The sequence below is a fragment of the Schizophyllum commune genome, assembly GCF_000143185.2.
Source record: "Schizophyllum commune H4-8 unplaced genomic scaffold SCHCOscaffold_4, whole genome shotgun sequence".
Taxonomy (NCBI): Eukaryota; Fungi; Basidiomycota; class Agaricomycetes; order Agaricales; family Schizophyllaceae; genus Schizophyllum; species Schizophyllum commune.
Window position 1 is genome coordinate 266059 of NW_026089541.1, and position 25427 is coordinate 291485.

General features: G+C 58.1%; 11 protein-coding genes across 11 annotated transcripts; 4 read left to right on the forward strand and 7 right to left on the reverse strand.

Moving 5' to 3' along the window:
- Window positions 1–190: 190 nt before the first annotated feature.
- Window positions 191–751, reverse strand: SCHCODRAFT_02495955 (uncharacterized protein; the record flags this gene model as incomplete). Its single annotated transcript, XM_003033027.2, has 4 exons — window positions 191–233; window positions 291–525; window positions 577–682; window positions 734–751. The coding sequence occupies 4 exons, from the start codon at window positions 749–751 to the stop codon at window positions 191–193; spliced, it is 402 nt and encodes a 133-aa protein (XP_003033073.1).
- A 631-nt stretch (window positions 752–1382) lies between these two features.
- SCHCODRAFT_02496609 (uncharacterized protein) lies at window positions 1383–1827 on the reverse strand (the record flags this gene model as incomplete). Its single annotated transcript, XM_050343042.1, has 3 exons — window positions 1383–1443; window positions 1503–1572; window positions 1638–1827. The coding sequence occupies 3 exons, from the start codon at window positions 1825–1827 to the stop codon at window positions 1383–1385; spliced, it is 321 nt and encodes a 106-aa protein (XP_050200864.1).
- A 1572-nt stretch (window positions 1828–3399) lies between these two features.
- SCHCODRAFT_02211715 (uncharacterized protein) lies at window positions 3400–4833 on the reverse strand. Its single transcript, XM_050342083.1, has 5 exons — window positions 4440–4833; window positions 4295–4385; window positions 4080–4204; window positions 3690–3817; window positions 3400–3601 (listed from the first exon to the last, which is right to left on the reverse strand). The coding sequence occupies exons 1-5, from the start codon at window positions 4489–4491 to the stop codon at window positions 3566–3568; spliced, it is 432 nt and encodes a 143-aa protein (XP_050200865.1). The 5' UTR covers window positions 4492–4833; the 3' UTR covers window positions 3400–3565.
- Window positions 4834–5238: 405 nt separating this feature from the next.
- On the forward strand, window positions 5239–5730 carry SCHCODRAFT_02617265 (uncharacterized protein). Its single transcript, XM_050344799.1, has 3 exons — window positions 5239–5288; window positions 5348–5460; window positions 5515–5730. The coding sequence occupies exons 2-3, from the start codon at window positions 5353–5355 to the stop codon at window positions 5626–5628; spliced, it is 222 nt and encodes a 73-aa protein (XP_050200866.1). The 5' UTR covers window positions 5239–5288; window positions 5348–5352; the 3' UTR covers window positions 5629–5730.
- Window positions 5731–6392: 662 nt separating this feature from the next.
- Window positions 6393–6754, reverse strand: SCHCODRAFT_01147634 (uncharacterized protein; the record flags this gene model as incomplete). The annotated part of the gene is made up of 2 exons (XM_003033030.2): window positions 6393–6620; window positions 6659–6754. The coding sequence occupies 2 exons, from the start codon at window positions 6752–6754 to the stop codon at window positions 6393–6395; spliced, it is 324 nt and encodes a 107-aa protein (XP_003033076.1).
- A 187-nt stretch (window positions 6755–6941) lies between these two features.
- On the reverse strand, window positions 6942–9158 carry SCHCODRAFT_01147635 (general substrate transporter; the record flags this gene model as incomplete). The annotated part of the gene is made up of 11 exons (XM_003033031.2): window positions 6942–7070; window positions 7162–7322; window positions 7380–7579; window positions 7637–7914; window positions 7962–8294; window positions 8355–8441; window positions 8492–8588; window positions 8645–8715; window positions 8768–8848; window positions 8906–9020; window positions 9074–9158. The coding sequence occupies 11 exons, from the start codon at window positions 9156–9158 to the stop codon at window positions 7025–7027; spliced, it is 1554 nt and encodes a 517-aa protein (XP_003033077.1). The 3' UTR covers window positions 6942–7024.
- A 1417-nt stretch (window positions 9159–10575) lies between these two features.
- On the reverse strand, window positions 10576–13240 carry SCHCODRAFT_02496281 (uncharacterized protein; the record flags this gene model as incomplete). Its single annotated transcript, XM_003033032.1, has 5 exons — window positions 10576–12064; window positions 12119–12184; window positions 12236–12451; window positions 12507–12572; window positions 12624–13240. 5 exons carry the CDS (start codon window positions 13238–13240, stop codon window positions 10576–10578), a joined length of 2454 nt encoding a protein of 817 aa, XP_003033078.1.
- Window positions 13241–15019: 1779 nt separating this feature from the next.
- On the forward strand, window positions 15020–16789 carry SCHCODRAFT_01088168 (uncharacterized protein; the record flags this gene model as incomplete). The annotated part of the gene is made up of 2 exons (XM_003032419.2): window positions 15020–15302; window positions 15891–16789. 2 exons carry the CDS (start codon window positions 15020–15022, stop codon window positions 16787–16789), a joined length of 1182 nt encoding a protein of 393 aa, XP_003032465.2.
- Window positions 16790–18039: 1250 nt separating this feature from the next.
- Window positions 18040–20708, forward strand: SCHCODRAFT_02617272 (uncharacterized protein). The gene is made up of 8 exons (XM_003032420.3): window positions 18040–18356; window positions 18415–18653; window positions 18709–18781; window positions 18838–18969; window positions 19025–19264; window positions 19317–20213; window positions 20267–20576; window positions 20628–20708. Exons 1-8 carry the CDS (start codon window positions 18147–18149, stop codon window positions 20666–20668), a joined length of 2142 nt encoding a protein of 713 aa, XP_003032466.1. The 5' UTR covers window positions 18040–18146; the 3' UTR covers window positions 20669–20708.
- Window positions 20709–20833: 125 nt separating this feature from the next.
- On the reverse strand, window positions 20834–22362 carry SCHCODRAFT_02496051 (glycoside hydrolase family 10 protein; the record flags this gene model as incomplete). The annotated part of the gene is made up of 7 exons (XM_003033033.1): window positions 20834–20926; window positions 21021–21200; window positions 21258–21497; window positions 21723–21856; window positions 21908–21997; window positions 22053–22164; window positions 22240–22362. The coding sequence occupies 7 exons, from the start codon at window positions 22360–22362 to the stop codon at window positions 20834–20836; spliced, it is 972 nt and encodes a 323-aa protein (XP_003033079.1).
- Window positions 22363–24542: 2180 nt separating this feature from the next.
- SCHCODRAFT_02494788 (uncharacterized protein) lies at window positions 24543–25048 on the forward strand (the record flags this gene model as incomplete). Its single annotated transcript, XM_003032421.2, has 2 exons — window positions 24543–24748; window positions 24847–25048. The coding sequence occupies 2 exons, from the start codon at window positions 24543–24545 to the stop codon at window positions 25046–25048; spliced, it is 408 nt and encodes a 135-aa protein (XP_003032467.2).
- Between the last annotated feature and the right edge of the window lie 379 nt (window positions 25049–25427).

Below are 25427 nucleotides of genomic sequence, written 5' to 3' on the forward strand. Positions count from 1 at the left end.
GGGTCTTATCCCTCCCCTCCCCCAATGTTCTTCTACTCCTTCGACCGTCTTCTCGGTGTCAAGGGACGCGTTGATGGGTCTGTTAGGTCCATCTACGTCCATTCGTCTCAGCCACCACGTATCACGACCACGCTACCTTGACTCACCAAATTATGGCAGTGGAGATTTCCCCCACCCCCTCCTCCCCTCCTCATAGCACGGCTTTCTCCTCCTCAAAGCATTGAGGTCGGTGGCTACGTCGTGATTGCATCTGAGTTATATGTCGGGCGATATGAGATGAAGATGCATACCCTCGTGAGCGAGCGTGGACGCGCATGCCACCCCCACCCCCAGCTTCCCGATGTGCCGTCGGTCTCATCGACCTTCCCCCCTTGCCTAGCGTGGGCCTGTCGCACGATGATAGGCCCTTAAAGACGCCAAAATGTGGTCGCTTTGATGCTGGAAGTCGGAGATGGGGACGTGGGGTGATGGGGGATGGCTGCGAAGGGGGACGTAGCGTATCCCCTTCGTCGAAATTCGTGTTCCCTGCATGTAAAGATCAGCACCAAGCGGGTGAGACTATGGTCAGGAGCGTACCTCGGCGCGGACCGGCATGATGTCTTCTTTCGTTTGACGTGCAGGCGAGGTGTGGGGGAGCGGCGAAGGGGGGCATAGTACATTCCTTCGTGAAGATTCGCGGTTTCTACATACTCACGTCAGGCGCAAAAGGTCAGAGCTACGGTTAGGGACATACCTTAATACAGATCGGCATAGTCTGCCCCTCCCCTCGGTCATGCAGGGCCGGCAAGGTGCGGGAGTGCGTGCGGCATCTCTTTGTCGTCAACGATTCGTGCTGTCTGTGCGCGTTGGCGGCGAGCGTACGGATGCCGCATCGGAAACTTACCTTAGCGCGGATCAGCATAACCTCCCCTCACCTCGAATTCGAGGGCAGCCGACAACGTGGGTCGCGTGGGGGCAGAAGGGATTTCGCCCCTGCGAGGACCGGGTTAGCTCGCGGACAGGAGGGATGGCCAGTAAGACTTACCGATCGGCTCTACATCGCGCAGGCAGCGCACTCGCGGAGAAGCATTGCTGTCTCGTTTGACGACTTCCCGCGTGCCCGCGCCGCTTCGCAGCCGCGAGCGCGTGCAATTTCCCCGTCCTTGAACGAGGATCACGTTACGGTCAGCGAGAGCCTCAGCCTTCCAAAATGACACGTACCTCGACGTTCGCATGCTTCATCCGAGGGGCTGTGCGCATGCCTCCGGCAGTTCGAGGGTCGCGCAAAAAACCTGAATAGCACGTTGATCAGCGATTTTCGAACACAGGGCGCGTTCGGGAGACAATCATAGACTTCAGGCGCCTGTACACACCTCAATGACCCCGAGAACCTGACAAGGACGTCAGGGTCGACCTTTGGTGCGCCTTAAGGTCGTAGATGGTGTGCTACGGTAGCTGCAGAACCTGATGGTGGTCGAGTGAGAGTCAAAAAAGCGCCTCCCATGTCAGAGGAAAGTACTTACTGGAAATTCGCATATCTCGCCCTAGGGGCAGCGCGCATGCCTCCGGCGGCTTGGGTGTCGCAAAAAATCGCTTCAAAGGTGGTCAGTAAGCGACCTCGTATGTGAGTTTACTCATGTGAGCGCATTTGTACTGACCTCGGTAACCCCCAAAACCTGTTTTTGGCCTTTTCAACGCGGAGGGGATACGACAGGCAGCCGGCTGGCGTGTAGAAAAGCTAGGGGAGAGCCTGTTGATGGTGCGCACGCATTTGTCAGCGCGCGCCTGCAATAGCGAGGTGGTCACTTGCCATATTTCCGCATTAATCGCTTTGGGGAGCGCGGGCATGCCTCCGGCGGCTCGTGCGCCGCTCGAACGGGCTGCACAACAGGTCAGAAAGCGATTCTCTCATGTTTGACAACTCGCACCTCAATGACCCCGAGAACCTGGTCGAAGATATCGACCGATCACTCGGCCTGCGCGCGTTCGTGATCTGGGAAGTGGAGGGAGACAAAGAACTCACCATGGGGTACTCGCGCAGGCCTTCGGCGATTCAGGGGTCGCGTAGAGTCGACGGTCAGGGTCATATCCCGTCGTCGCATCGCACTTGCTTCGGTAGCGGTGCGTGCGCCGGGATTACCGCGCCGGCCGTGTTTGTGGCTTTGCGTGGGTCCCGGTCGATGTTTTTGAGCTCGAGTGGGGCGGAGGAAATAGACGGCCGCGCGATATCGCTCTTGCTTGTTGAATGAAGGCCGTCGTGTCGAGATAGGTCTAAGCAGGTTAAGTGAGTGATCAGGGTTGGTTCATCGTAGATGACCATTTTAACGCACCTGCGGTCATCATGCCCTCTTCCCGTGTATCCCGTCGCTTATGCAGCAATGCGCAAGGCTTCAATGCGGTTCGTAATCGGCGAGATCGGTCGTCTCTGCAGGATTAGTTTCAGTGGGAGCGAAGTGGGGAGATTTTTAGAGCATAAGCTCACCTTAGTCTCGCAGTCGATGCATGCGTCAACGTTGATTCGGGCGCTAGGGGAGGCGTCGCGGACGTGGTGGTGGGAAGCAAGGAGGTCAGTGACACGTGTCGCGGTGAACTGAATAGACTTACGAAATCGGTGATGACGGTCAGTCCACGACTCGTCCGTTGGCTCGCCGGTCAGTAAAATGGGGACCTGTGCGTGGGGTTGAACGAGCAGCAATGTCAGGCAATATGTCCGCAACGTTGCAGCCAGGTTGGATTCGAAGAAACCAAGTCAACTCACGGACGTCAGATCGACTGACTCACCGACACAGTATTAGTCGTCGGCGACGACGCATTTACAGACGTAGGGGATGCCATCGAGTAGTCCGACGCGCCCGAGCACCAGTGCTATAGTAGCTGGGTCGGTGAGTGTCTCTATGACGCATGGGAAGAATGCGACTCACTTTGTAGCGTCAGGAGCTCAACTCAATGCCTGGGTAGGTGAGGTGATGCGAGGTAAAAGCAGGCTTACCTGCGCTAGCAACGACGCCGAAAAGGACGTCTAGCGGGTAGAACAGACGGCGATAGAGCTTGATTGAAGCCGTCAGTGAAGATGGATGTGCATAGGGTGCTAACTAACCGAGATAATGACTCGAAGTGTGATGCCGATGAAGTCGAGAACGAGCGCTTCGTCAAGAGATTCAGAACGAGTGCATGTGTGGTGATGCGAGTGGAGAGCGGAAGGTACGAGTGAAGGAAGGTGATAGTGAAGGAGGAGAGGAGGAGGAAAGGAGGGATGGAGGGAAAGTGAGGAAATCAGTCTACTCACCCCGCCCTTTATACAATCTCACGAAGCGTCGAGCTTCGCCGAGTCTCAGCCTTGATGACCCACAGCTGGAATAACCAAGTCCGACTTACCGCCAGCCGGATATTCCTTACCGCCTTGCTCTGCTCCTGCTCAGCTCCAGCGGCGCATATTCTGCACTTCTCTTCGAATTCAGGAGTCCGGCGCCCGGGTCCCCGTGTTTCGGTCATGACAAATGATGGGACCCTTAGTGATCGGTGTCGAGAACCTGGCTCCCTGCCAGTGGAAGTTCCAAGGCGAGGCGAGGCGGTAGGAGCGGAGGTATCAAACCAAGCATACGGATGCTGGAAAGGATAGAGGCTGCAGGAAAGTAAGCAGAGGACTCGAGCGGATAGGGGTGGGTGTCTTTTGAGTGCTGCAGTGCCGAGGTGAGGGTACGTCTGCTCACCAAAGTCGGTGAAGCGCGATCGGCTGCATAGTAGTGATTTTGGACAGAATCTTGACTGTGGACGGTGCCGTAGCTCTTGAGAGCGATATTCGCGTCGTCCTCTATCACTTGGTGAAAACTTCCCGAGTCTGTGAGTCAGTGAGCGAAGGCTTCAAAGACCGTCGTGACGGTTGAGCGCGAGTTAGCCGCATAAGGCAGGCCTTGAACCACCCGCGAGAACAAGTACGAGATGCCTGTCCCGCTCGTCTTGCAAGCCAATGACGTCTACTCCAGTGCCTATAGACCCCTCCAAACACTCTCAATGTTTACTGCCTCGATATATTGCAAGTACGCAGGCGTAACGCGGCGCCGCATTCCGCATTCTGAGCCACGAGCCCAACGTTGACTCACCAGTCACCTCCGCGACATTTGCGGAGACGTTCCGCTGGTCCGGCAGTCCCCGCCTCCCTGGCGTTTCAGTGGCTTGGAGCTCGAATTTGCAAGGTGAGCGGTGGAAGATGGGGTCGAGGCGATCTCTGTCGGTATGTCAGTAAGCGTGACTCGCAGCGTTTTGGGGCACTCGGTGAGCGTAGGCGCAGGGGCGAGCTCGTCAGTGGTGGTCTCACCTTGCGTGCTGGCGAGATAGAAGGCGAGATCGCAAGGCGAAACACCGCGAGCGGAGCGGGAGCTTGCGCGCCACCGTGCTCATCAGCTCGTCTGAAGCACAGAAGTCAATCTCTTCTCATCACAGGCACATGAGACTGACCCCACTTTCCTTACAGGTCACTTTGTTTGTTCTCAGGCGACAGAGGGACGCTGGCATTGCCGACTCGAAGACCTTGGTCCCGCCGGCTCGGCAGCTGGTGAGTTCTCAGGGCCGCTTTGAGGATCATCGCCGTGCTCGGTTCTCGTACGTACCAACCCTTGCCTCTCCCTTTGTCGCTTCTCATCCCCTTGTCGGCAGGGATTGCAGCTTATCGCTCATCTTGATCTCCCGGTCGGGGAGCTGCGTGAGTTGAAGGGGATGGCTGATCCCACGTTGGGTTCAGCACGGATGGACATCGATAGAAGTGCAGAAGTCGTAGGTATGCATATCTAGGGTGTTGGCGAGGGGTATCGGTGGGGAGACGGACATGACCGCGTAAGCCAAGGGACGAGATTGGCCGGTTCGAGTCCGACGCCGGATTCGAACTCGGCGGCTCGCCGGCGCGGCTCCCGGTGAGCAATAGAGTTCGCGACGAGCGTTGTGCTCTCAACCGTCGCGGATGGCGCCCCTCGACTGCAAAGTAGATAAGGGGGATTGGGAGGACTGTCTGCTACGCTTCTGCGAGCAATAACTCATCTTGTGTGAGGGCCTTGCTTTTGAATCTGCTCATCTCACAAAGCTCCTGCTCATCGGGTTTCTCTCTGTTCGACGAGCCGTACGAGGTCACAAACTGCATTCCTGTACGCTTCTAGATGCTATAGCCTATGGTGTCTCAGTCCCACATGTCTACATCCTCCGACCTCACGTATCTCGAGTTTGAGTTCCGAGTGCCCACGGGCTACCTTCAAGTCTACAACAACTTCCCACTCGCCCCAGTTGCGGGCACGAGTTCCCGAAGGGCCTGCACAGGACTGCTGGATTGATGGGTTCGAAGTCAGGGTTCTGCGCCACCGACGGTGATGGCGGCACTTGCCGAGCATGTCATCACCTCCTGCTGCCGCCTCTTGCTTCCTCCTTCACTGCTCTGCTTCCTGTCTCACTCCCCAGCTTCCTCTTTTGCTCGTAGGCCTCGCTCTCATCAACAACCTGTGAGAATGGTCAGCAACTGGCTTACGAGACGTGTCAGGAAGAGAACACAACACCGACACGAGTGAGAGCGAGACGGGCCAGAGACGACGGCGAGCAAGACGAGCACAGGCCCAAGACGACAGCGAGCGAGCAAGACCGCCGGGGACGAGCGCGGAGGAAGGGTGACTGCAGGTGCAAGATGAGCTCGTGAGCAAGGTGTGTTTGCTCACCGTGTTGCGTGAGACGAGTGCTGACTACTTCTGCGACAAGCACACGACGGTGCGAGGATGAGCACCGGTCAGACGTCGCTCGCGGGATGAGCCCGCAGTCAAGGTGTGTTTGATCAGCGAGTCGTATTAATGATAAGCTCACCTGCGGCCTGAATGGATGCGCGACGGCAAACGACGCGAGAGCACAACAAATTCCTGTATTCATCGAGTCGAAAGTACATTGGAGCGTGTAGTACGAGCACGTCCACGGCCCGGCTGGATGGTTCTCGACGAGCGCTACTCGGATTAGCAGCTGGATCAGTGCAAGCATCAAGCTTACCGCCTTGACCGCCCGCAACAGCCGATGACAGCGATGAGTCGGATCGACGATGCCTGGGCCACCCCATCCATTCTCGTGTCCAAGGCGGCGCGCCAGCGTGAGTCCGTCGAATGACGCGACCGAGTGCGATCAGCGACACCGACGGGAGGTTCGGATCGCAGGGCCTCCCCGCGTCGAGCGCGGTACGTGGCCGATTGATTCGCACGGGGCTAACACGCGGGCGCCTCCCCTTCCCGCACCCTCCCCGACCTCCCTCCCCATCGCTCCGCGGGGAGGGAGGGAAGGAGGAGGAGAGGGAAGGGGAGAGGGGGAGGGGAGGAGAAGGAGGGGGGAGGAGGAGGAGTGTGGACTGGTGTCGTGAGAGCCAAAGTAGGCTAGTCGTAGCGTAAAAATGCCAGAGCTTAAGCGCTCGCTGCGCTCGCGCGGCGCAAAGGGGAGGTGGATCTCTGGGCCGGCGCAATAAATGGGGTTTTCGGGAATTGCCGAACGTGCTTTTGGTGGGCGGGAGGGGGAGGCGGGGCGACGGGCGCAGCGGAGATGGTGGTCGAGGACAAGAGGTGGGCGGACACGGAAGATCGGGCCGGGAAGCGGACTCGTGCGGGCGGCTCCGAAGACTCGGGAGCTGCAGTCTGCTGTCGTTCGTAGTTACATGACGTTGTATACACACGCGCGGCACAATCGCCTGGGCGTCAACAGCATCGGGGCCACCGAGGAGCAGTCTGGCAAAGTCGTTTTCGAGTTCTTGGGTAAAGGCCTCGTCCATGATGGTGGCTCAGGTCAAGAGGCTGGAGTTGGTTTAGCTTGACCAGAGGTTAGTTTGTGGGCGAGATCAAGCACCCAGATCAGCAACGGGCGCCTAATCTCGGAATTGCACGTGATCTGCTTGTAGCGGACCCACAAGGTGATTTCTTCTCGGGATTCTCCATGTTCGCCTGCTGTGTCACGCATATCGACGTATGAAAATGGATCATCTAAAAGTACAACAGGATAAACGAGAGATAAAGTACATTACAAAATCATGAGGGTATTCGTCTCAACTTCGACTTCCCTGGCTACGACCGGGCGATGCGGCGTAGGGGCTACGCTGCATTCAGCGCCGCGGGAGCCTCGTCGTGCTCGATCGACGCCTCGTCTACGAGCTTCTCCTTCTTCTTCGTCGAGTCCACATACTGCATCCGCTCCTTCTCCACATCGACATAGTGCGTCGGCCGCTGCATCGACGTCGCGTCCTTGTTGCGGAACACAAACACCATGCCCTGGTTCTCGCGGTACAGCCGGTCGATGTCCTCGAGGTGCCGGTTCGACGTCTCGGGGTAGACGAGCCAGATGAGCTGCGGAAAAGAGTGAGTTGGGATTAGAAGGGAGAGTTAGGGGAAGGGGAGACGCACAGGCACGAAGATGATGTTGAAGGACATCCAGATGAGGTAGAACTTCCAGCCGAGGTTCTCGATGCCGGGCGGCGTCGCCTGCACGACGCAGTAGTTGGAGATCCAGTTGCTTGCGGTCGCTACCGCCGCGCCCTTGGTGCGCATCGCCAGCGAGTTGATCTCGACCGGGTATAGCCATGGCACGCCTTGCCAGCAGATGCCTGCGTGAGTGGGTCAGTCAACCGTACGTTGCTCGTATGATGGGATTCATGGCTCACCAAAGAAGATGTAGTATACGAAGAAGAACGCTGTCGCACCCGCACCGAACTTGGTGCCGTTCTCCGGATCACTGGCCTGCGACAAGAGCGCCGAGATCAGGATGTAGCACACAGCCTGTCCGGCAGCGCCCCACATCATCAGCTTCCGTCGACCGGCGCGCTCGATGAGCCAGAGGCCGGCGAAGGAGAAGAAGAGGTAGGAGACCGAGTTGCAGGCCGCAAGTAAGCGCGAAAGGGTGTTTGAGAGACCGACGGAATTCTGCAGCACCAAGGGGAGGCTAGGCACTATCAGCCAGCGACCAAGACGACAAAGAAGGACACTCACTAGTAACTGGTGACGTTGATGCCAACGAGCTGCTGCATCCATTGTGTACCAGCCCCAAGAATCAATCGCTTCACCATGCCCGTATTTCCCGTCCGCCCACGGAGCAGATCGCCCCAGCTCGGCGCCTGCTCCCGCTCGATGCGAACTGCCTCTACAATCTCCTCCTTCTCCTCGATGATCAACGTGTCGTGAATCGTCGCGCCATTGCCTTCGAGCGCGGCAAGGATTGCGAGGCCCTCAGCTTCCTGGCCGTGGGAGAGGTGCCAGCGAGGGCTCTCGGGAAGCCAGGGGACTGTACCAACGAGGATGACGGAGAAGATGAGCTGGAAGGCACTGGACAGTGGATGGGTTAGTCAGCTGATTGGGAAGGTATTGACAAGCGGAAGGACGTACAGAGGGAATCGCCAGCTGATGTCGCCATCGAGGAAGCTGAAGCCGTAGGTAACCCAGTTGCTGAGCGAGAAGCCAGCGATGTTCATGCTGTGGTACCTGTCAGTACGCGAGACGCTTGCGCATGTAGGTGTACGCACATCATGCCGAGAACCACCATCTTGCCGCGAAGCGAGGGCTTCGTCGTCTCGCTCTGCAGTACTGGTGCGGTCGCCGTGTTCATCCCATTACCCAGACCTGTTCACATGAAGTAAGCATATCGGTCGCGACTACCGCAAGCATGCGATACGCACCACAAACTATCCGGCCCACGATCATCATAGGGACATTCACCGCCGCGGCTTGGATGACAGCACCGATGGACCTGCGTGGCTGGCGTCAGTATGCTATATCGGTACGCAATGGAACGGACCTACATGATGATAACGCCGATAATAAGCGTCTTCTTCCGGCCTAGCGGCTCACCGATCACGAATGTGGACATGGCGCCGAAGAAGCTGGGTGAGGAGGACGCGTCAGGAGGGGCAAGGGGGAGCGCGAGGGGCGATACGTACCATCCGATATCGTAGAGCGATACGATGGTACCCTGGAGGTCAGAGTCCGGGTTCCCCATCTCCTCGAGGAAGGAGTCGGTGACGATGATGCCACCGAACACGCCTTGGTCGTAGCCTGCGCGTCCAGTCAGGATTTCTGAAGAGACATACGGCGCGACAGACGCGTACCAAAGAGAGTCATCGCGGTGATCGCGGCGACGTTCACCCACGCATTGAGCGCGGTGCCCGTCATGCCAAAGTACGGCTTCCCCATCGTCGCGTCTTGTCGTCCCGTGTCTTGTTCTGTTCGTGCAGGGGCGCCGATCTCGTCGGGGAGTTGGGAAGAGCGGTGGGTGAAGCCATACCCGGCCCCGACGCCTTATATACGAGCGCGCTGTGCGGAGGTTACGGGGCTTGCACCCGGTGGTGGCTCGACGCGTTGTCGTCACCTGAGCATGAGAGGCTGAATAGCACGCGTCCCGTGGGGAACGCCCCGCATTCTGGTGGGGTATTCTGGGGGAATTTCCAATGATTTTGAGTTGTCCGGGTTGACGTCACCGGCCATTTCGACGTCGGCGCCTGTGTTGGAGGTGGGCGTGGTGAGGGAGGAGTACGAAGGTAGAAGATATTTCGGTAGGAGAAACGTTTGAGGCTTCGTCTGCTATCGATATCAGGGCGATGGGGGCGAATGCGATGGGGAAGCTAGTGTACGCACCAAGGTACCCATGGTCGACCTCGCAGTACTGCAGCTCCACTCGATGCAGGTACCATTTTCCGCTGCCTCGGACACCCTGGGGACGCCCAACCCGCTCGATCCCGCCACCAACCCGGGTTGCCATAGTTGGCATAAACATAGTCCCGAACAAAGGACGGTTGCGAGCCGTGACCACTACGCGAAACTTGTACGGGCCGAAAGGTGCGTCATGGGGCGAGCTCACAGTCGTAGAGATCGAGCAGGGACGCACACAGGGCAGAGTAGATCTTCGTCTCTCAAGGTCAACTGTATCTTGCAACAAGGGCAATGAGGATGCATGACCGCCGACGAAGTGCTTCAATGGAAGTCAGGAATCAACTGCAGCTATACCCGCACAGTTGCACTGTCAGTCATGCTGGACGTAGAGCTAACCGCTCAGGTACAGGCAAGGATCTCCTCCTAGAAAGAGGGTGAGATGAGAGTCCCTGATTTGACTTGCGGTGAGACAACGTCTCGCATTAGCAAGGTGACTCACCTCAACCTTCAGCACGATGTTCTTCACATTATCATTGTCACGGGCTGAAAGTCAGACATCGCTTAACGCATTCAAGAGATATTCGAGACTTCGGCGCGAGCTTTGCTGCCTGGAATGCGGAAATAGGACATTCGCTCATGAGGGCAGAAGGCAAGGTCGCCGATTCGGCAACGGCCGAAAGGGATGCAGTCACATGACTGACACTCCGAATTTATGGTCGGTGGCGGCTCAAGGCCGATGTGGTCGTCTCATTGCCGGATGACGGAGGATGATTTCTGTCTGTCGAGCTATCTCGCTTGGGAATATTCCGAAGATGCCACCATTCATGAATCCCAGCTTACGGCGTACGCTGCTCAATCAATTTAGATATGACTATTGCATATTATTAGCACTCGAACCAGTACAATAACTACAATACATGACGAAGTAAACGCTAAGTAGCGACGGTCATACTACACTGCATTACGCCGCTTGACCAGCATTGTAGTGCACATCGTAGATGTGGTCGATCAGGTCGCCGAAGCACACAGACGCCCCGCACGCGGCAGGCGCCCCCTCCTCCCACATCCCGCACCGCACCTTCACATGACAAAGGTCTATCGCCCTGGGGCCTTTGAGCTTCAAATATGTAGGGCAAGCGTCACCAAGCGCGGCACTTCGATGAGGATAAGTGTGGCGGGTCAGCGCGACGCGGAAGCTAAGTCCCTGAGCAAGGTTGCTGTCCGTCCAGTAGTCGTGGCCGCAGCGCGTGCCGGCGGAGGTTTGCCAGGGGCAGTAGCGGTGCGCTTTGTCGGGGCGTCCGTTGGGGCGCGCGGTCTCAGAATCCTCGTCGGACGAGAGGCTGCTGAGAGACGAGAGGGAAGCGGACCGTTGTCGCGCAGGTCGTGTCGTCGGGGGTTTCTGTGCTTCCGAGGACTTCGGCGTCGTCGACGTAGGCGCGATCGCAGGAGGCTCAACCTGCACCTCGCCCGCGGCCGCTGACTCGGTGCGCGCGTCGTCTGCGCGCTTGCGCTCCGGAGGCTCGACCCAGCGCGGCAAGTCCATCTGAGGCGCCGTAAGAACCTGCCCCAGCTGCAAGATCTTGCAGCCCCGCTCGCGCGCGTCCGATGCCCGCATGAGGTACAAATCCATGGGATGGGTCGGGTAGGCTGCAAAGACCATATCGCGAGGCAGGTGGATGATCCAAGCTCCATCCTTTCGGGCGCTATCGGTCCAGCGAGGAGCCGCACTGTCAGTTGACGACGTAGTGAGTGCGGGCGGCGCAGCCGTGCGGGAAGTTGATGGAGGGATCTCAGTGGGCGTGCTGATGTTGCGCGCCTCTGTCCCCTGCGGTGCCTTCGCCGCATCGGCCTTCGGTTGTTCGTCCCGGTCAGGGCTAAGAAACCGCACTTGCTTCACAGCGCCGCGGCCCTCCTGACCAAAATCTGCCTTGCGCTTCGTGGCGTAAGCGACAATTTCTGGAGTCTCGTCTATGACCTCCAGATTGCTCGGAGGTGGAAAGGTAGTCGAGATAGAGGGCTGTCCGGTAGGCGGGATGGAGGCGAGTCCCGTAGTCGAGTTAGAGCCAAGTCCGCCTGTCGACGTAGAGCCAAATTCACCAGTCGAAGGGGGCGGGAAAGTGAAAGATCGAGAGAGCGCAGGCGTCGACACTGGCAGGGAAGGAGTCACGTATTGACCAATGCCATTACCGACGTCAGTGAGCAAGGGCCTGACGGCGGACTGACGCGCCTCCGGGGCCTGCGCGGACTGACGCACCTCCGGAGCCTGCATCTTGCGACGCAGCACCTCGTCGACCTGCGCTCGCAGGGTGGCAGGACCGAATGGTGACCAGTCGAATGCAGTCGACGCAGGAGTAGACGCCGGGTCTACTCGATGCCGCCTGGATTCCCCGAAGGTCCGCTGCTGCATGGACTCCCCGAAGGTTCGCTGCTGCAAGCCGGGCGTAGACGAACTAATAATCAATGTTAGAACCGACTTGAGCATGCTATAGGGTAATGGTGCTTACTGTCGAGCAGTGGACGGCTGCGTATTCGCCTTCGAGAGATTCGGATTCCCAGTCGCAAGTACTCCCCTATGGCCGAAAATTAGACGGAGCGAGCGATACACAGCTGATCAGGCTCACTGTTGGGGGTATGAAGACTGTTCGTACACTGCCTCGAGGAGGGCAGCAGTATGCCCAGTGTTCTGCTTGACCGGAGTCGTATCATCGGCCTGAGGCGGCGACCAACCAAAAACCTTCTGCGCAGCGTTGGAGATAGTGTTACTGGCATCAGTGAGCGGGCCGACGCGATGTTGGCGGGGTTCCTCGAAGGTGCGTAGGTAGGCGGACGCGGGGGTTCTGGTGGGACGCCTCGGTCAAAATCAATAGGTGTGCGTCGTGCAGTAAGGCTTACTTCAGGGCGTTGGGTACCTGCGTCTTCGCATTAGGCGCGGAGCTCGGCTGACCGGTGTACATGCCCCTGAAATAAGAAGTCAGATAGGATAAGACATGGTTTTACGACCGAACTCACTGCGGGGCGTCGATGGTCCGATCGTATAGCGCCTGGCGCACGCCAGTCACATACGCAGTGTCTTGTTTGACCGGAGACGGAGGATTGACCTCGGGCGCAGGCCAGACTGCAGAAAACGATTTAAAGAGAGCGTCGGTCTCCTCTTCCGTCATATCGGAGAGGAAGTCGGGAGGAGGAGCGTAGTCAGCCTGAGAGGGCGCAGAGAAGGACTGTGGTAGCGTCTGAGCGCTCGAGGGAGTAGCGCGGTAGACGGCTGCGCCAGCGGATCCGCAAGGCGTAACAGGCGGCTGGAGGGGGGTCGACGTAAAGTCGTGCGTCGTTGAACGAGAAGCTGCGTGCGATTGCTCAGGCGCTTGGGCATTCTCTTTGACTCCGCCTTCGAGTGACTGCTCAAAGACAAAGGGGTTGACCCAGCTGAGATCAGAGTAGTCGACGCTGCCGCCCGCTGGCGCAATAGGATGTTGGGCACTCGTGGCGTGCGTAGCATAAGTTGGAGGACGATTCTCGGTGTTGGCTCTTCCGCCCCCATGATGGGCCGGCCATTCAGGAGCGGGATTCGTCGCGCGATACACGTCTATGTCAAGTTGCCTCGGCCAAGAGTTGGAAGGGGAAGTCATCACGACGAGCTGCGCTGTTCGTTCGAATCGAATCAGCGTAGGATCTCGGAGTTGCAGCACCTCACGCACCTTGGGCTAAGTCGACGCTGGATGTGCTGAGTAGTGAGCTGTCTGCGCGAGCGTTCCAGACGTCGCGGTGGTGGCGGGAGGGGAAGGTAGCAAAAGACGAAGAAGAGATAGACAGTTGGGAAGGGAGTGGCGAGGTGAGAGGTACGATGGTCATATCTGAGGCTTGACGCCGTTCTTATAAGCGCGCTCTTTCAGGCCGCCACACAAGCTCTTCTTTGAGACGATGACCTCGAGGCTCGAGTGGCGGTGGTGAGTAGCGTCAAAGCGTCATCAGGCGTGAAAAGCGCTTTCAGAAGGGCTAAGTCTTTGAGTGAGATCGACGACATCTCACATAGCCAGCGAGCATTGATATGGGCTCCGCTGCCGGCTTGCAGGCTACAGAGCCGTAAAGGATAGATACACATTCGAGCTGGCTTCCAGGCAAATTAAACAGCGCCATAGCCAATGGATGGAGAGCCTGCCCTCGTTAATACGGTCAACAAAGGCGTGTACTCACCTGTATACGGCGCCAGATTAGATGCGGCGGTGGCGTTGTATATCAGTCCACCTGCCTTCATGTCGTTCTTTCGTGGTTCTTACATCGCGCAGCTGGTAAGTGTATGTGGTCTGTAGACGAATCAACCCAATCTACCGCCACCTACCCCCAGACACGGTTCGTGCGGGACCTGGACCAGCCTCGCTCGCGTGAAAGATAAAGGCTGATGAATGAAGACTGCAAAGGGAGCGGCTGAATGTTCGTGAATAGAGTTTATGGAATTAGCTGGACTTTAAGCATGAATAAGCCGTACTTCGTGCGTACACGTAGCGGGGAGACGTGCGAGTAGAATTGCCAGAAGGAGAACAATGACGGTCGGGGACAAGTCAGGTCCGAGGTCGTGACGCGGTGCCTGCTCGGTCGAAGCCGGATCGGCAATCGCCGATGCATGTTGAACTCTTCCTGTTCTCGAGACTCTGGCATCCTCCGAGGCTATGTCGGCACCTCCAGAGTGACGTCCGCTGAGGGGCCTTTGAAGACCATATGTGACTGCGAGGACGCCATACCTCGGCAACTCCAAGAATGCACTGGCTGGAGCTGCGGTCGATCCGGATCCAAGCCCTCCACCTTTCCCCGGCGCCTTTCGCTTGACCCCAATTTTGCTGCAGCCTTGGCCGCCTTCACGCACGCGTTCGAGGAGCTGGATTCAGCCGAGAAGAGGCGCAAATATTGCCTTGCTCGGTGCCGTATTCCATCCTGATGCGCGGTGATAATCTTATCTGTAATCGCGAGCTATCTTATCGCTCGGACCACGCCATCTTGGATGTACTCTGAACAAGTCTCATGTCAACGAGGGCGGGGGAAGACTGGCGGTGGACACAGGGTGGCAACGAGGACGCGGAGGGCGTCTTCTGGCCGGACGTCACTGCTGCAACGCGGCGGGCCGGCGTCTCGATGGCTCTCGGCACGGTGCATTCGCAGGTGCGATCGCGTCTTATCAGGTTATCACTATCGTATCACTTATCGCAATAGGAAACCGGGGCACGTGGCCGCTGTCCGCCAATCAGATCGCCAGGATTTGCCGAATAGTGTGGGAAAGCGCTCCGTTTATGATTATCCCCGCCTTCGAGGGGGGCGGACGCACCGATTCGCCCTCGGGATCACGACACCTTGCTCTCGACCGCCATCTCGTCCGCCCCCGCCGCCGAGCCAGACGACGCGCAGCCTGCCGCCGAATGTCCGTCGAGTCCCCCGTCATGCCCGTACATCCCACAGTTCCCCAGACTATACAGCAGGTGCCCTCCACCGAGCGCTTACCAAGGCCGAGCGAGCAGCTACCCCCCGAACGGCGCAACAGCATCAGAAGCGAGCGCCAGAGCCAGAGTCGGCCTCAGTCGAGAAACTCCGACGCCGAGAACCGCCACCCAAACCCCTCCCCTATCTGCGCACACTGCGGTACTTCCCAATCGTCCGTCTGGCAACAAGATCAGGAGGGAAACGCGGTCTGTAACACCTGTGGTGAGTGTCCCAATACCTTGTTATCGATTCGTCGTGGTCGCCTCCATGCAAATCTTGCGTTCATGTCCCCGCCTCCGGCCTGGCGTCAACATTCATGGCGTCCTGATAATTGCGACGGGCGTCTATATTGGGTCCCATACTTGCATCAGGGTTCTTGGTACTCTGCAATGCAACAACAACACGTGAAGGCGCGGCGTCTCGCGAAAGCATGCTCAAGGCGTGTTTGCGGGCAGGCCGAAGACGAAGCGCGGACGCTATCATATCTCATCTTGGCCTTCTTTCTGCTCATTTTGATGCTCCCGTCCTCGCCTGCGGGCCCCTAGTTAGCCTTGCCCTTGTTCCGTTCGCCTCGACGCACTACTCGTATACCTTCGCTTTCGCGCCACCGGCCTCTGCACGAGTATCGACCACGATCCTCCTGAGTTTCAGGCCTGGTAGAGGCGTGCATCGACGCAGATGATGTTCTGCAACTCGCGTGCCCTCACCCCCTTCATTACTTGCATTTCTCGCACGTTGATCTTGATCCCCTTTCCCCGTCCGCTTGACACTCCGAACGCGCGCTAACTAGGCATCACCTCCACGTTGCAGGTCTATATCAGAAGAGCAGACAAATGGCACGCCCCGGCTCCTCATCGCCAACCTCATTCACGACCTCACCTTCCGTCTCGCCACAATCGCCCCCTCACGCGCTCAACGCGCCCGCGTCCCCGACTTTTCAACAGCCCTGTCACCCCGCCGCGCCGTTGAACGGTGCCGTAAAGCAGCCATCTAGACGACCAGTCGGCGGAACCTGTCCCGGAGACGGACGCTGTGACGGCACAGGCGGCGCCTCTGCTTGTTCGGGTTGCCCCACGTTCATCAACACCGCCAATCATATCACGACCTTTACCATCGGCATGGGCGATAGCAAACCAGAGTACAAGAGCAACGCACCCATCGATCCCTCCCTTGCAGACGCACAAGCGAGACATTCCCCCACATCTATGCCCGGCACATCCTCTGGACCTCCCCCGCCGCCCCCAGCGGGGCCTTCGGGGACGAGAAGCGTGCCTGAGGAGCGGCCGAAGAAACTCGGCGTGACCGCGCTTTCGTGCGCAAACTGCGGGACGAGTACGACGCCCTTGTGGCGACGCGACGATTCAGGGAACAATATATGTAATGCCTGCGGTGAGTCCTCCATAATCCGCGCGCCTGGCAGCCGTCGGCTATCGCGCCATCGCGCACATCGACGTCTTGAAACTGACCTGGAATTACGTAGGCCTTTACTACAAGCTGCACGGGACACATCGCCCGAACTCGATGAAGAAGACCGTGATCAAGCGGCGCAAGCGCGTACCCGCCGCTGCCGCCGCCGCTGCTGCAGCCGCGGCGGCGCCCCAGCACGCGAACGGCGGCGGCGCGCCGGGCGGGCCCCTCCCCCCACAAGAACACCCCCACATGCAGCATATGCAACAGCAAGCCCATCACCCAGGGTACTCCGTCGTTAATCTCCCTCCCGGCGCGCATATGCCGCCTGGCGCGCACATGCAGCCCGGCTCGCCTCAGATGGCCCGCCTGTCCGATCAGGCTGCGGCCGAGGCGCTTGTCGCCGTGGGGCGTCCCGTCCCGATTGGCGACGATGCGAGGGGGAGCGATGAGGAGGGCCCGCGCCGCAAACGCGCGCGGCGGAGCTCGATACGGGAGTCGCGCGGCGATGGCGGGGAAGAGCCGCAGTGGGCGACGCCAGATGCAGGCCCATCGTCACCACGGAGGTTCAACGAGCGGCCAGCGTCGTCCTCAGGTTTCCGTCCCGGCTCGTCCTCGGGCTTCCGCCCAGGGTCGTCCTCTGGCTTCCAGCGCCCTCCCTCCGCCTTCGGGGGCCCCTTACAAGGCTCGCCCGTCGACCTCCCGCCGCTGAACGCCGCGCTCAGCCGCACGGGCACCCCGCACCACCCCTCGCACTACGTGACGCTGCCGCCGCCGCAGGGCGGGCCGTGGGGTGCACCCCCAGGAGGCCCCGGCTCGCCCGATCTCTCGAGCGTGCTGCACGTGCACGCGCTGACGGGCGGGGTGCCGACGCTGGGCGACCTCGAGCGGCACTACCGCGAGATGGGCGAGCAGAAGCGGCGGATGGAGGAGGTGCTGGAGCGCACGGAGCGGATGATGGCGGGGCTGAAGCGCGGGATCGAGGAGATGAGAGGGGGCGGGATGGGTGAGATGAGAGGAGGGAATGGGGAGGCGGTGCCGCTGCCAGGGCCGAGGGGGGAGAAGCGAGATAGGGAGAAGACGCCCGTGTGGGCGGTGTCGGGGTCGTCGCAATCACAAACGGAGAAGTGACGCTGAAGGATGGTGGGGAGGGGAGTGGAGGAGTGCCGGGCCCTGCGCGTGCGCGGGCCCGCGTCGTAAGTTAACTATCAGCTCGTCTATCCGTCTATCAGTCGCATCTCTATTGCTCTTGGGTATGTCTACACTATGGGTATGCATATGGTTGTAAGTTATGCCTTTTTCTTGCCTCACGAGCCATAGTACTTTTGTCGCATTAGCATGCATCTACACTTATAAGATATCGCTCAATGACATATGTACATATACAGGACAACGTTGCATATAACGCATCTCTTGGCTAGCGAGTAGAGGGCGCGCGCATTGTTGTGGAGCGGTGGGCGAAGTTGAACTTGAGTCACGTGAATAATGGCACGACCACGCGAAGGACATGGTGTGACAAGGAACGTCACGCTCGCGACTTGAACTCGACCGCCATCATTCCCTTGTGGGCTCGCGTTCCTCTGTGTCGCTGCTTTCCTCTAGAAATAGAGGATCTCTATATCTTTCCAGCACTTTGCTTTTGTCTTCTTCGCCTCGTCTATGGCAACGAAAATAACCCTGCCGGCTTTACCGCCGTCTCTGCTATTGCTGGTGCACCTTCATTTGCTAGAATATCCGCATGCAGACCGGCCAGAATACGACCACAATGTCTTCAACCCGAAGATCCGCGGTCTCAAGGACCGCACGAAGACCATGGAAGATGTTAGCTACTTCCTCGTTCGCAAGCTCGAGCGCGACCGCGTGAAGACGGTAAGCTTCTCGCTTGAATTATGGCCAGGATTCCCGTTAAACTGATGGGAATATGAAGACTTTACCGAACTATCCATGCAAGAAGCCGTCGGATAGCGTGGCGTATAGAACAGCGCTCACCAAATATCTCGAGGGCGTCCGCCATGCAGCTACAGGCGGTGGCCATGCGCCTGCGACTGCGAAATCCTTGAAGGGGTTGCCGAAGGAGAGCGCTGCTTCGAAAGCAAATGGTTCAGCTGCATGGTGGAAGGACGTTCTTGTCAGGAGGTCTACCATTGAGGAATGTGCAGGAGAGAAGTACATATCCCATGTCATGGACCGGTACGACGGGTTATCATCTGACGACTGACAGATTCGAGAATATCATGGTGGCTCTATCCATCGAGGTCCTTATGAGATATGTCAAGGGTGCGAGAGATCCTGCTGTACGTGGTAATCTTCAAGTATACTAGGATCAATCTCTGATGATTTTCTCGATTAGATTTTTTACTCACCTGAAGCGCAGCCATCGACATATCCAGTGATGCTGAGCTGCGCGATGCATGCGAGGAAGGAATGGACTCGCCGCATGGACGAACTCCGTCGACAGAGAACCCAGCTCCAGAAGCTCAAGGTGCGGCTTTGTCGAGTGACCTTACTTTGTGCATCGCTCATGACGTCCTCTTCAGGAGGGCTTACGACATTCGACGGCAAGAAAGAGCAAGTACGAGGGTCTGACGACACAAAGACTTATAGTATACGCGGAGTCGAAGTACCAAGACCTTCTTAGCGCTTGGTCTGTGCCCGCCCTTGACTTCTTGATTGAGACCGCAGGTGTCTCGCGCCAAGTCGCTGAGGGACCCACTACTCAGAATTCCGCACTTTCGACTACCAACTTCAGTCGATCCACCTTGCTGAGGTCCGGATCTGTAAGTCAGGCTCTATCCCGCGAAGCGCGCGCGAGCTAAACCTTGACGGCAGACCTCCAAAGCAGCAGCACCCCAACCGCTCCCTGTCGCCGCCGCCCACCATCCCTCCTACCTCAAGAAGCTCCGGAAACCTCTTTCCGCCGGCGCTGACCCCAGCAGAAGCCGCGCAAGTCAATCACGGCCCCATGCCTCCGGCCGCGGGGCGCACGCACCAGACGCCGCGGGTGCGCAGGCGGCATCCGCACCTCAAACGGCTCGCTTAGTCGAAAGGGAGAGGCAAATGAAGCGCGCGTTGCTGAGGGAGTTGGACAAGGTCCGCAGGCGGCGTGGGGAGGCGGAGGAGCGGTTGCAGCAAGCTCTGCGCCAGAAGAGGAAGCCGGCGGTGGCGGCACGCGAGGGGAGGCTGGAAATATGGATCCCACCTTCACCGACGATTATCTCTTTTGATGTGCGATTTTCTCCCTTCTCTAATATCTCGGCCCTCCGTCGATTAGATTCGCGTGAAGCTGACACCGCGATGCAGGTTATCTCGAACAAGCAGCTGGCGCACGAACTAACCGCACCAGATCCATTCGTAGAGCCGCTGCAAACACGCGTTGACCGGGTACGCGCAAGGTGGAAGACGGGTCCCAAACAACCCCCGGAAAACCAAACCTCCCGTATCCCCAAGCCATCCGCCGAGTCCGGCAAGGCATCAACCACACATCAGGCTCGAGATGGCTCGCGAACTGCGAGGGCGCCTAGCCAGTCTTCTCAGCCTTTGAGATACAAAGCGGCTCCGCCGGCTGCTACCGCCACATCTGGTCGACCTTCCAATTCGAAAGATGCATCCAGTCGTACCATCCCTCAGGTGGGCAACAGAACACCGCGCCGAACACGCAAATCCGCGCGTATGTCCCTCGTGCGCCCTCCAGTGCTGCACGATGTTGAGGATGCTGAGGTCACGCAAGTATGCCTTGCCATCAGGCTCGCCTCTAGCACGTCACTGACATACGCTTCCAGATTCTCGACCAACTGCACGACGATTCCGACGAAGAGTGGGACGAGTCGACGAAAATCCTATCCACGCCCGGGAAACCACTGGCCTCGTTGTCGCGAACCCCTGGATCGGTGACAACTACCGTCAAGCGCCGGCCGCGGGAGACGTTCGCTATGCCGCAGGGCGGCGCCCCGATGGACCTTCCGACGAGCGAACTGGAGGACGATGAGGGCGAGACTAGCGCGGACGACGACAGCGGGTACGAGGAAGGACACAGCGTGTCGCTTCGCGACATCTTGCTGCAGGCGAATATGACGGGCATCAACCTCGCAGGTGCGTGTTGCATAACACTTTTGGCTCGCCACCGAGCTGACGGTCTTGTAGCACACCTCGAAGACGAGATGGACGACGACGATCCGTTCTGATGAGCTTACGTTACCATGCTTTCGAAATTCGATACGGCGACAACGCAATAGACCTTCGTCACTCGGACGTTGTGACCCTCATATATCCCAACCAACTATTCCCATTGTATTCGAGGCGTATGTACAGCGCAACAAGCCCAATTAACACAAGCCACACTGACCCATTCACGACAAAAGCTGAACAAGCGAGTTGTACGCGGCCTTCTTCTGGAAGGACGAGTCGAATAGGAGAGGCTTCTCGCTTGCGCGCCACGAGTTCTGAATAGGTCCGTCAGTCAGCATTGTCATCCTCGCCGACAAAGGAGGCCCTCGATAGCGAGGACGGAGTCGCCGAGAACGAACGAAGACGTACCGCATCCGACACACCCCAGCTGGTGATGGACACGCACTTGGGTTCGTCGAGGCACGCCTGAGCGACAGCGACGTAGTCCGCGGCGGGCGCGTTGGCGATGTCGAGCTCGGTGATGGCGACCTCGCACCCCGTCGACGCGAGCGTGCTAATAGCGTCCGCGACACCGGCAGAGCCGCCAGCCTATGCATGGTTAAGCCGAGATGCTCGCTTCTCCATCTGGATAAGCAGCACGCTCACCTGCAAATGCGTCTGCGACCCAATGCCGTCGATCAACTTCACGCCTCCTCCATTGACCTTGTTCACAAGCTTGACCATCGCCTGCACCTTCGCGTTGTTCGAGTCGAGGTTGAAGTCGTTGATGTAGAGCTTTGCGGTCGAGTCCGCGGCGCGGGCCATCTCGAAGGCGGTGGCGATGAAGCTGTCACCGAGGACGTTGGAGAAGACGGAGGAGCGGAGGGAGCCGTCTTCGTTGAGGACCTCGCTGAAGCGGGGATTAGTAAAGAAGCGAGGAAGGATGGGGAGGGAGGGAGAGAGGAAGTGATAGACAGGGAAGGCAAGGCGGATGGAGGGAATGAGAGGAGGGGGAGGAATGCCTACTTGACTACATCCCACTGGAAGTGACGGAATGAGGTTAGTATATGGTGAAGCAATGGACCCAGAGACATACGGCTGCAGGATCTGATCAGTCTGAATCCAGAAGACAGGCAGCAATGGCTTACCGTAGAATTGACCAGAGTAGCGACCAACGACGCCCGAGATGTGGCTCTGGATGGCCGCAGTCAAGGTCTTGGCGTCTGTAATCGCAGACACATATGCCGGCAGCTGCGAGTGCCAGACTGGGTGGGAGTCAGTCTGGCCGTAGGTCGATGAGTCACCAGGCTACCCACCGAGGGTGTGACCGCGGACCAGCAAGCAGTTTTTGTTCGCAAAGTCGACGAGCGCGTCGGATCCGGTGAAGCTGAACTGACCCTGCGTGGCTGGATGAACGGTAAGTCGTAAAGCCAACTATGCGAGTGTTCGACCCTCACTTACGTTCAATTGACTCCCACTTCATCGAGTTCTCGGGTGTGAGCGCCCCGAACTCGCTCTTGATGACGTCCGTGTTACTGTTGATGTTGAGGGTGTTGCTGTCCCCGATGTTACCCTGATCATGCACATCGTCAGCATGGTCGACTGGGGGACGCAGACGATGTACGACGAGGAAAGACATAACACGCACCCAGAAGAGCTTGCCCTTGGCAGTGAACAAATCGTTCAGACCGCTGTTCTGCCGAACCGTGGGGACCGCGCCGGCGCGGGCGACAGAGAGCGCGAAGGTAACGAGTGCGAAGATGAACTGCATACTTGTAGACCAGCACAAGTGGGGTAAGGATAACGATGGAAAGGGAAGAAGGAAGGGAAAGTTAGAAAAACGAAAGAAGCCGCCGAAAAGTGCGAACTCGAGAGGAAGAAGGTGAATGGGAGAAGACCGAGCGCCTCGCTGGCGGCGTTTTATACTCGCTGGAGGAATCGGGTGCGGTCACCGACGTCGGCGACCGGGTCGTCAGGGGGCTCTATGAAGAAGCGCCGAGGAGGTCAGGCACGGGCGACCTCCGTCGAGATCGATGAGCTGCTGGAGACCGTTCCCTCGAGCACATGGCTCTCGGAGGCTTCGAGTTCATTGAACATCGGACTGGAGGATGGGAAACGAGTCGCAAGCTTGTCATTGTCGAGTCGTGTTGCGTCGTCTTCGCCATGCATCCTACACGTGTAACGTGCCTTCATCTGCAGTCGCACGGCGTGTACAGTGGTAGAAGGTAAGCTTGGTCTACAGGCGCATCAGAGTCGAGTGCGTCGGTGCGGGCTACAAGCGCGCCGTATCCAGGAGGTTCAGTCGTCCGAAGCCTAGACTGATAAAGCCTGGGAAAATTTGAATGTTGTGAGGACGCAATATCATCTTGCCTGAGTGTTTGAAGTATCGATTGAGCCAACCACTTGGACTGGAGCGTTGGGATTACTGCTTCTCTTGCGATGTCCAAACATGGACACGATGAAGGTGAACTTTCGTGATCGGAACGCGGAACAGTGCTCGTTGCTGCCTGTTTTCCATCAACGCCCGCTTGTTCTTGACCATCATGTCGATGATTCCTTCTCTCGTCCGGTCATCACAGCTGCAGTGGCTCTTCCTTATGAGAGATGCCTGTGAACAAGGACCCGCAGAGCACACTCGTGGAATATAAGTGTCTCACGTTCACGATATCATGAGCGCTGCACAGCAGTACTCCTGCATTATCGCCGCCCGCCATTGCCCTCCAAGTGGTCATTACTGATGACGAGAGTTCCATTCGAAGACCGAAGGAACGCCAGAACTGACCTTCGAGCTCCTGTCGCATAAGCGGCCCCATTCCTGTAATGCGAAGCGCTCCCCTTGTCGGATATCCCGAGCGTCGGGGGCAGATTATCAGCCATCACAGACGTATGCTTAGGCTATCACCTCCGCCCATAATGAGGATCTACCTCAAGACGCCTGCAGGCAGGGAGAAACGCGTCCCTTCGTGATATCTCCTGCTGATCCCCCTGTTTGGATGGGTTACTGCTTTGACGACATCATTGTATCTGCTTCATGTTCACCTCCTCCGCATCCGCATCCGCGGATGAATGTCAGCGTACTGATCATCACATAGAGGTTTCTGTGACGCAGACATGCCGCGGGAGAGCAGAAGCCTGCCGCGGGAAGGCGTAGGCACTGAACAGTCGAACAAGCGTGACGACACATGACATCCCAACCCGAAAAGGCGATGTGACTCTCACAGCTTGCCCACAGCCTCCCCCTGCAGACGGCGCGAAAGCTGTCCGCGCGCTCGCCGAAGCTATTCTGCATGAGTATGCTGCAACGCGCGCCAGATCATCCGGAGTACACGTCGCAACACGAGGTCTGTGCGAAGATATAAAGGGCGCGCTCGGGAGCGTCACACAGCATCACCCAACTCATCCGCTCAGTCCTTCTCCGCCGACCTGCGACTCGTTCGAGCGCCCGTGTTTTCATCCGTGCGAATCAGCAAGAGAGGACTGCTACTGTGCACGGCTCTGATTCAGTAGAGTTGAGGACGTACTTTGCCTTGTCTCCCGCCACCCGCCAGTCAAACGTTGGGCGTTCAGTATCCAGCCCGTTCCATCCGGCACCTCATCTCGTTTCGCACCGCCTAAATCTAGCAGCCCCATCAACATGGACTCGCCCTCCTACTACGAGCAGAATTACACCCCCGTGCGCTCGAACTCCGCGCATAGCAGCATCAGGTCTCGGGCGTCTGATGGCAGCGCGGTGAGTGGGCTCTCTTGATCCTCTGCCCCTCTCAGCAGTGCGGGCCATGTCCTACATAAGTGTGCCTCATTGTTGCTCAGTCTGCTCACTACACACTGCACATTCCGCTTCACATTCTCATTTCCTACACGCCTATACCCTCTCTGTAACATATCTCGTTGCCCATCACGGACGCACGTCCTCCACCCACTCCTTCGACCACATTCCTCACGATAACTAATATGTACGCCTATACCCAGCGCACGCCCGGCGACGTCCCCAACGCCGTCCGCTACCTCCTGCTCGCAACGAAGGACCTGCAGGAGGTGCTCGCGCAGTGGGCCGTCGGCGCGGCGACGGACACGCAGGTCAGCGACGCATACGTGCGCGTCGGGACGGACTTCAACCTCGCCGTGCACGCGTTCACGTACCATAACATCGATTTGAGGTAAGCTCCAGACCTTCCTTCGGCCACTCAAGTTGTCCAAAGGCGATGTCCCGCGACTCCCCAATAGCCGTATAGCCGTCACTGACACGCCCACCCAGCGACATCCACCACGTCCCCGGCGAGCTGCGCACTGTCCTCGAGCGATGCCTCGCTGAGGACCCCTCGCCAGAGACCCTCGCGCGCCATATGCCAAATGTCCGCGCCGTCATCTACCGCCTTCTGCAGGGCCTGCAGCGGCGGCAGGGTGCTTGGGAGCAGCAGCGGAGGCAGGGATCGAGGCTTGCCCCAGGTGCTGCTTAGGCGAATAGGTGGCGCTTCTTAAAGCAAGCCGTAGAGCTAGCCATCACAAGCGAAGCTCGCAGATGACCGACGAAAACCGCACGACGGCGACGAGCGCGAATGACCATATCTACATATCCACGAAGAGCACGACCGCGATGATAGAGGCCAGAATGAGTATTTATTTGCATAGATTCGATGCTGTATTACAATGTTCTATACCTATGTATTATGACGATGAGTATTTTTTTTAATTAGATGCCAATACCCTGAGCAATGGTCCCTTGTCCAATGACCTTGAGCGACAGTCGACTGAAAAGCTCGGGAAATTCAGGTAGCACGTCCTTGAGGAGGGCCGCTACCTCTGAGGCCTCATCACAGACACACTGCGTGAATGTCA

Excerpts from the sequence above, each read along its gene's own strand:
- SCHCODRAFT_02211715 (XM_050342083.1), bottom strand. The coding sequence starts at position 4,491 with ATGCCAGCGTCCCTCTGTCGCCTGAGAACAAACAAAGTGACCTGTAAG. Across the intron at positions 4,386-4,439 it reads CAAAGTGACCTGTAAGGAAA|ACGAGCTGATGAGCACGGTG; the intron begins GTGGGGTCAGTC and ends TCTGTGCTTCAG. Across the intron at positions 3,818-4,079 it reads AAATGTCGCGGAGGTGACTG|ACTCGGGAAGTTTTCACCAA; the intron begins GTGAGTCAACGT and ends ACTGACTCACAG.
- SCHCODRAFT_02617272 (XM_003032420.3), top strand. The coding sequence starts at position 18,147 with ATGGCAACGAAAATAACCCTGCCGGCTTTACCGCCGTCTCTGCTATTG. Across the intron at positions 18,970-19,024 it reads CCCAGCTCCAGAAGCTCAAG|GAGGGCTTACGACATTCGAC; the intron begins GTGCGGCTTTGT and ends CGTCCTCTTCAG. Across the intron at positions 20,214-20,266 it reads AGGATGCTGAGGTCACGCAA|ATTCTCGACCAACTGCACGA; the intron begins GTATGCCTTGCC and ends ATACGCTTCCAG.
- SCHCODRAFT_02617265 (XM_050344799.1), top strand. The coding sequence starts at position 5,353 with ATGTCATCACCTCCTGCTGCCGCCTCTTGCTTCCTCCTTCACTGCTCT. Across the intron at positions 5,461-5,514 it reads GCCTCGCTCTCATCAACAAC|ACCGACACGAGTGAGAGCGA; the intron begins CTGTGAGAATGG and ends AGAGAACACAAC.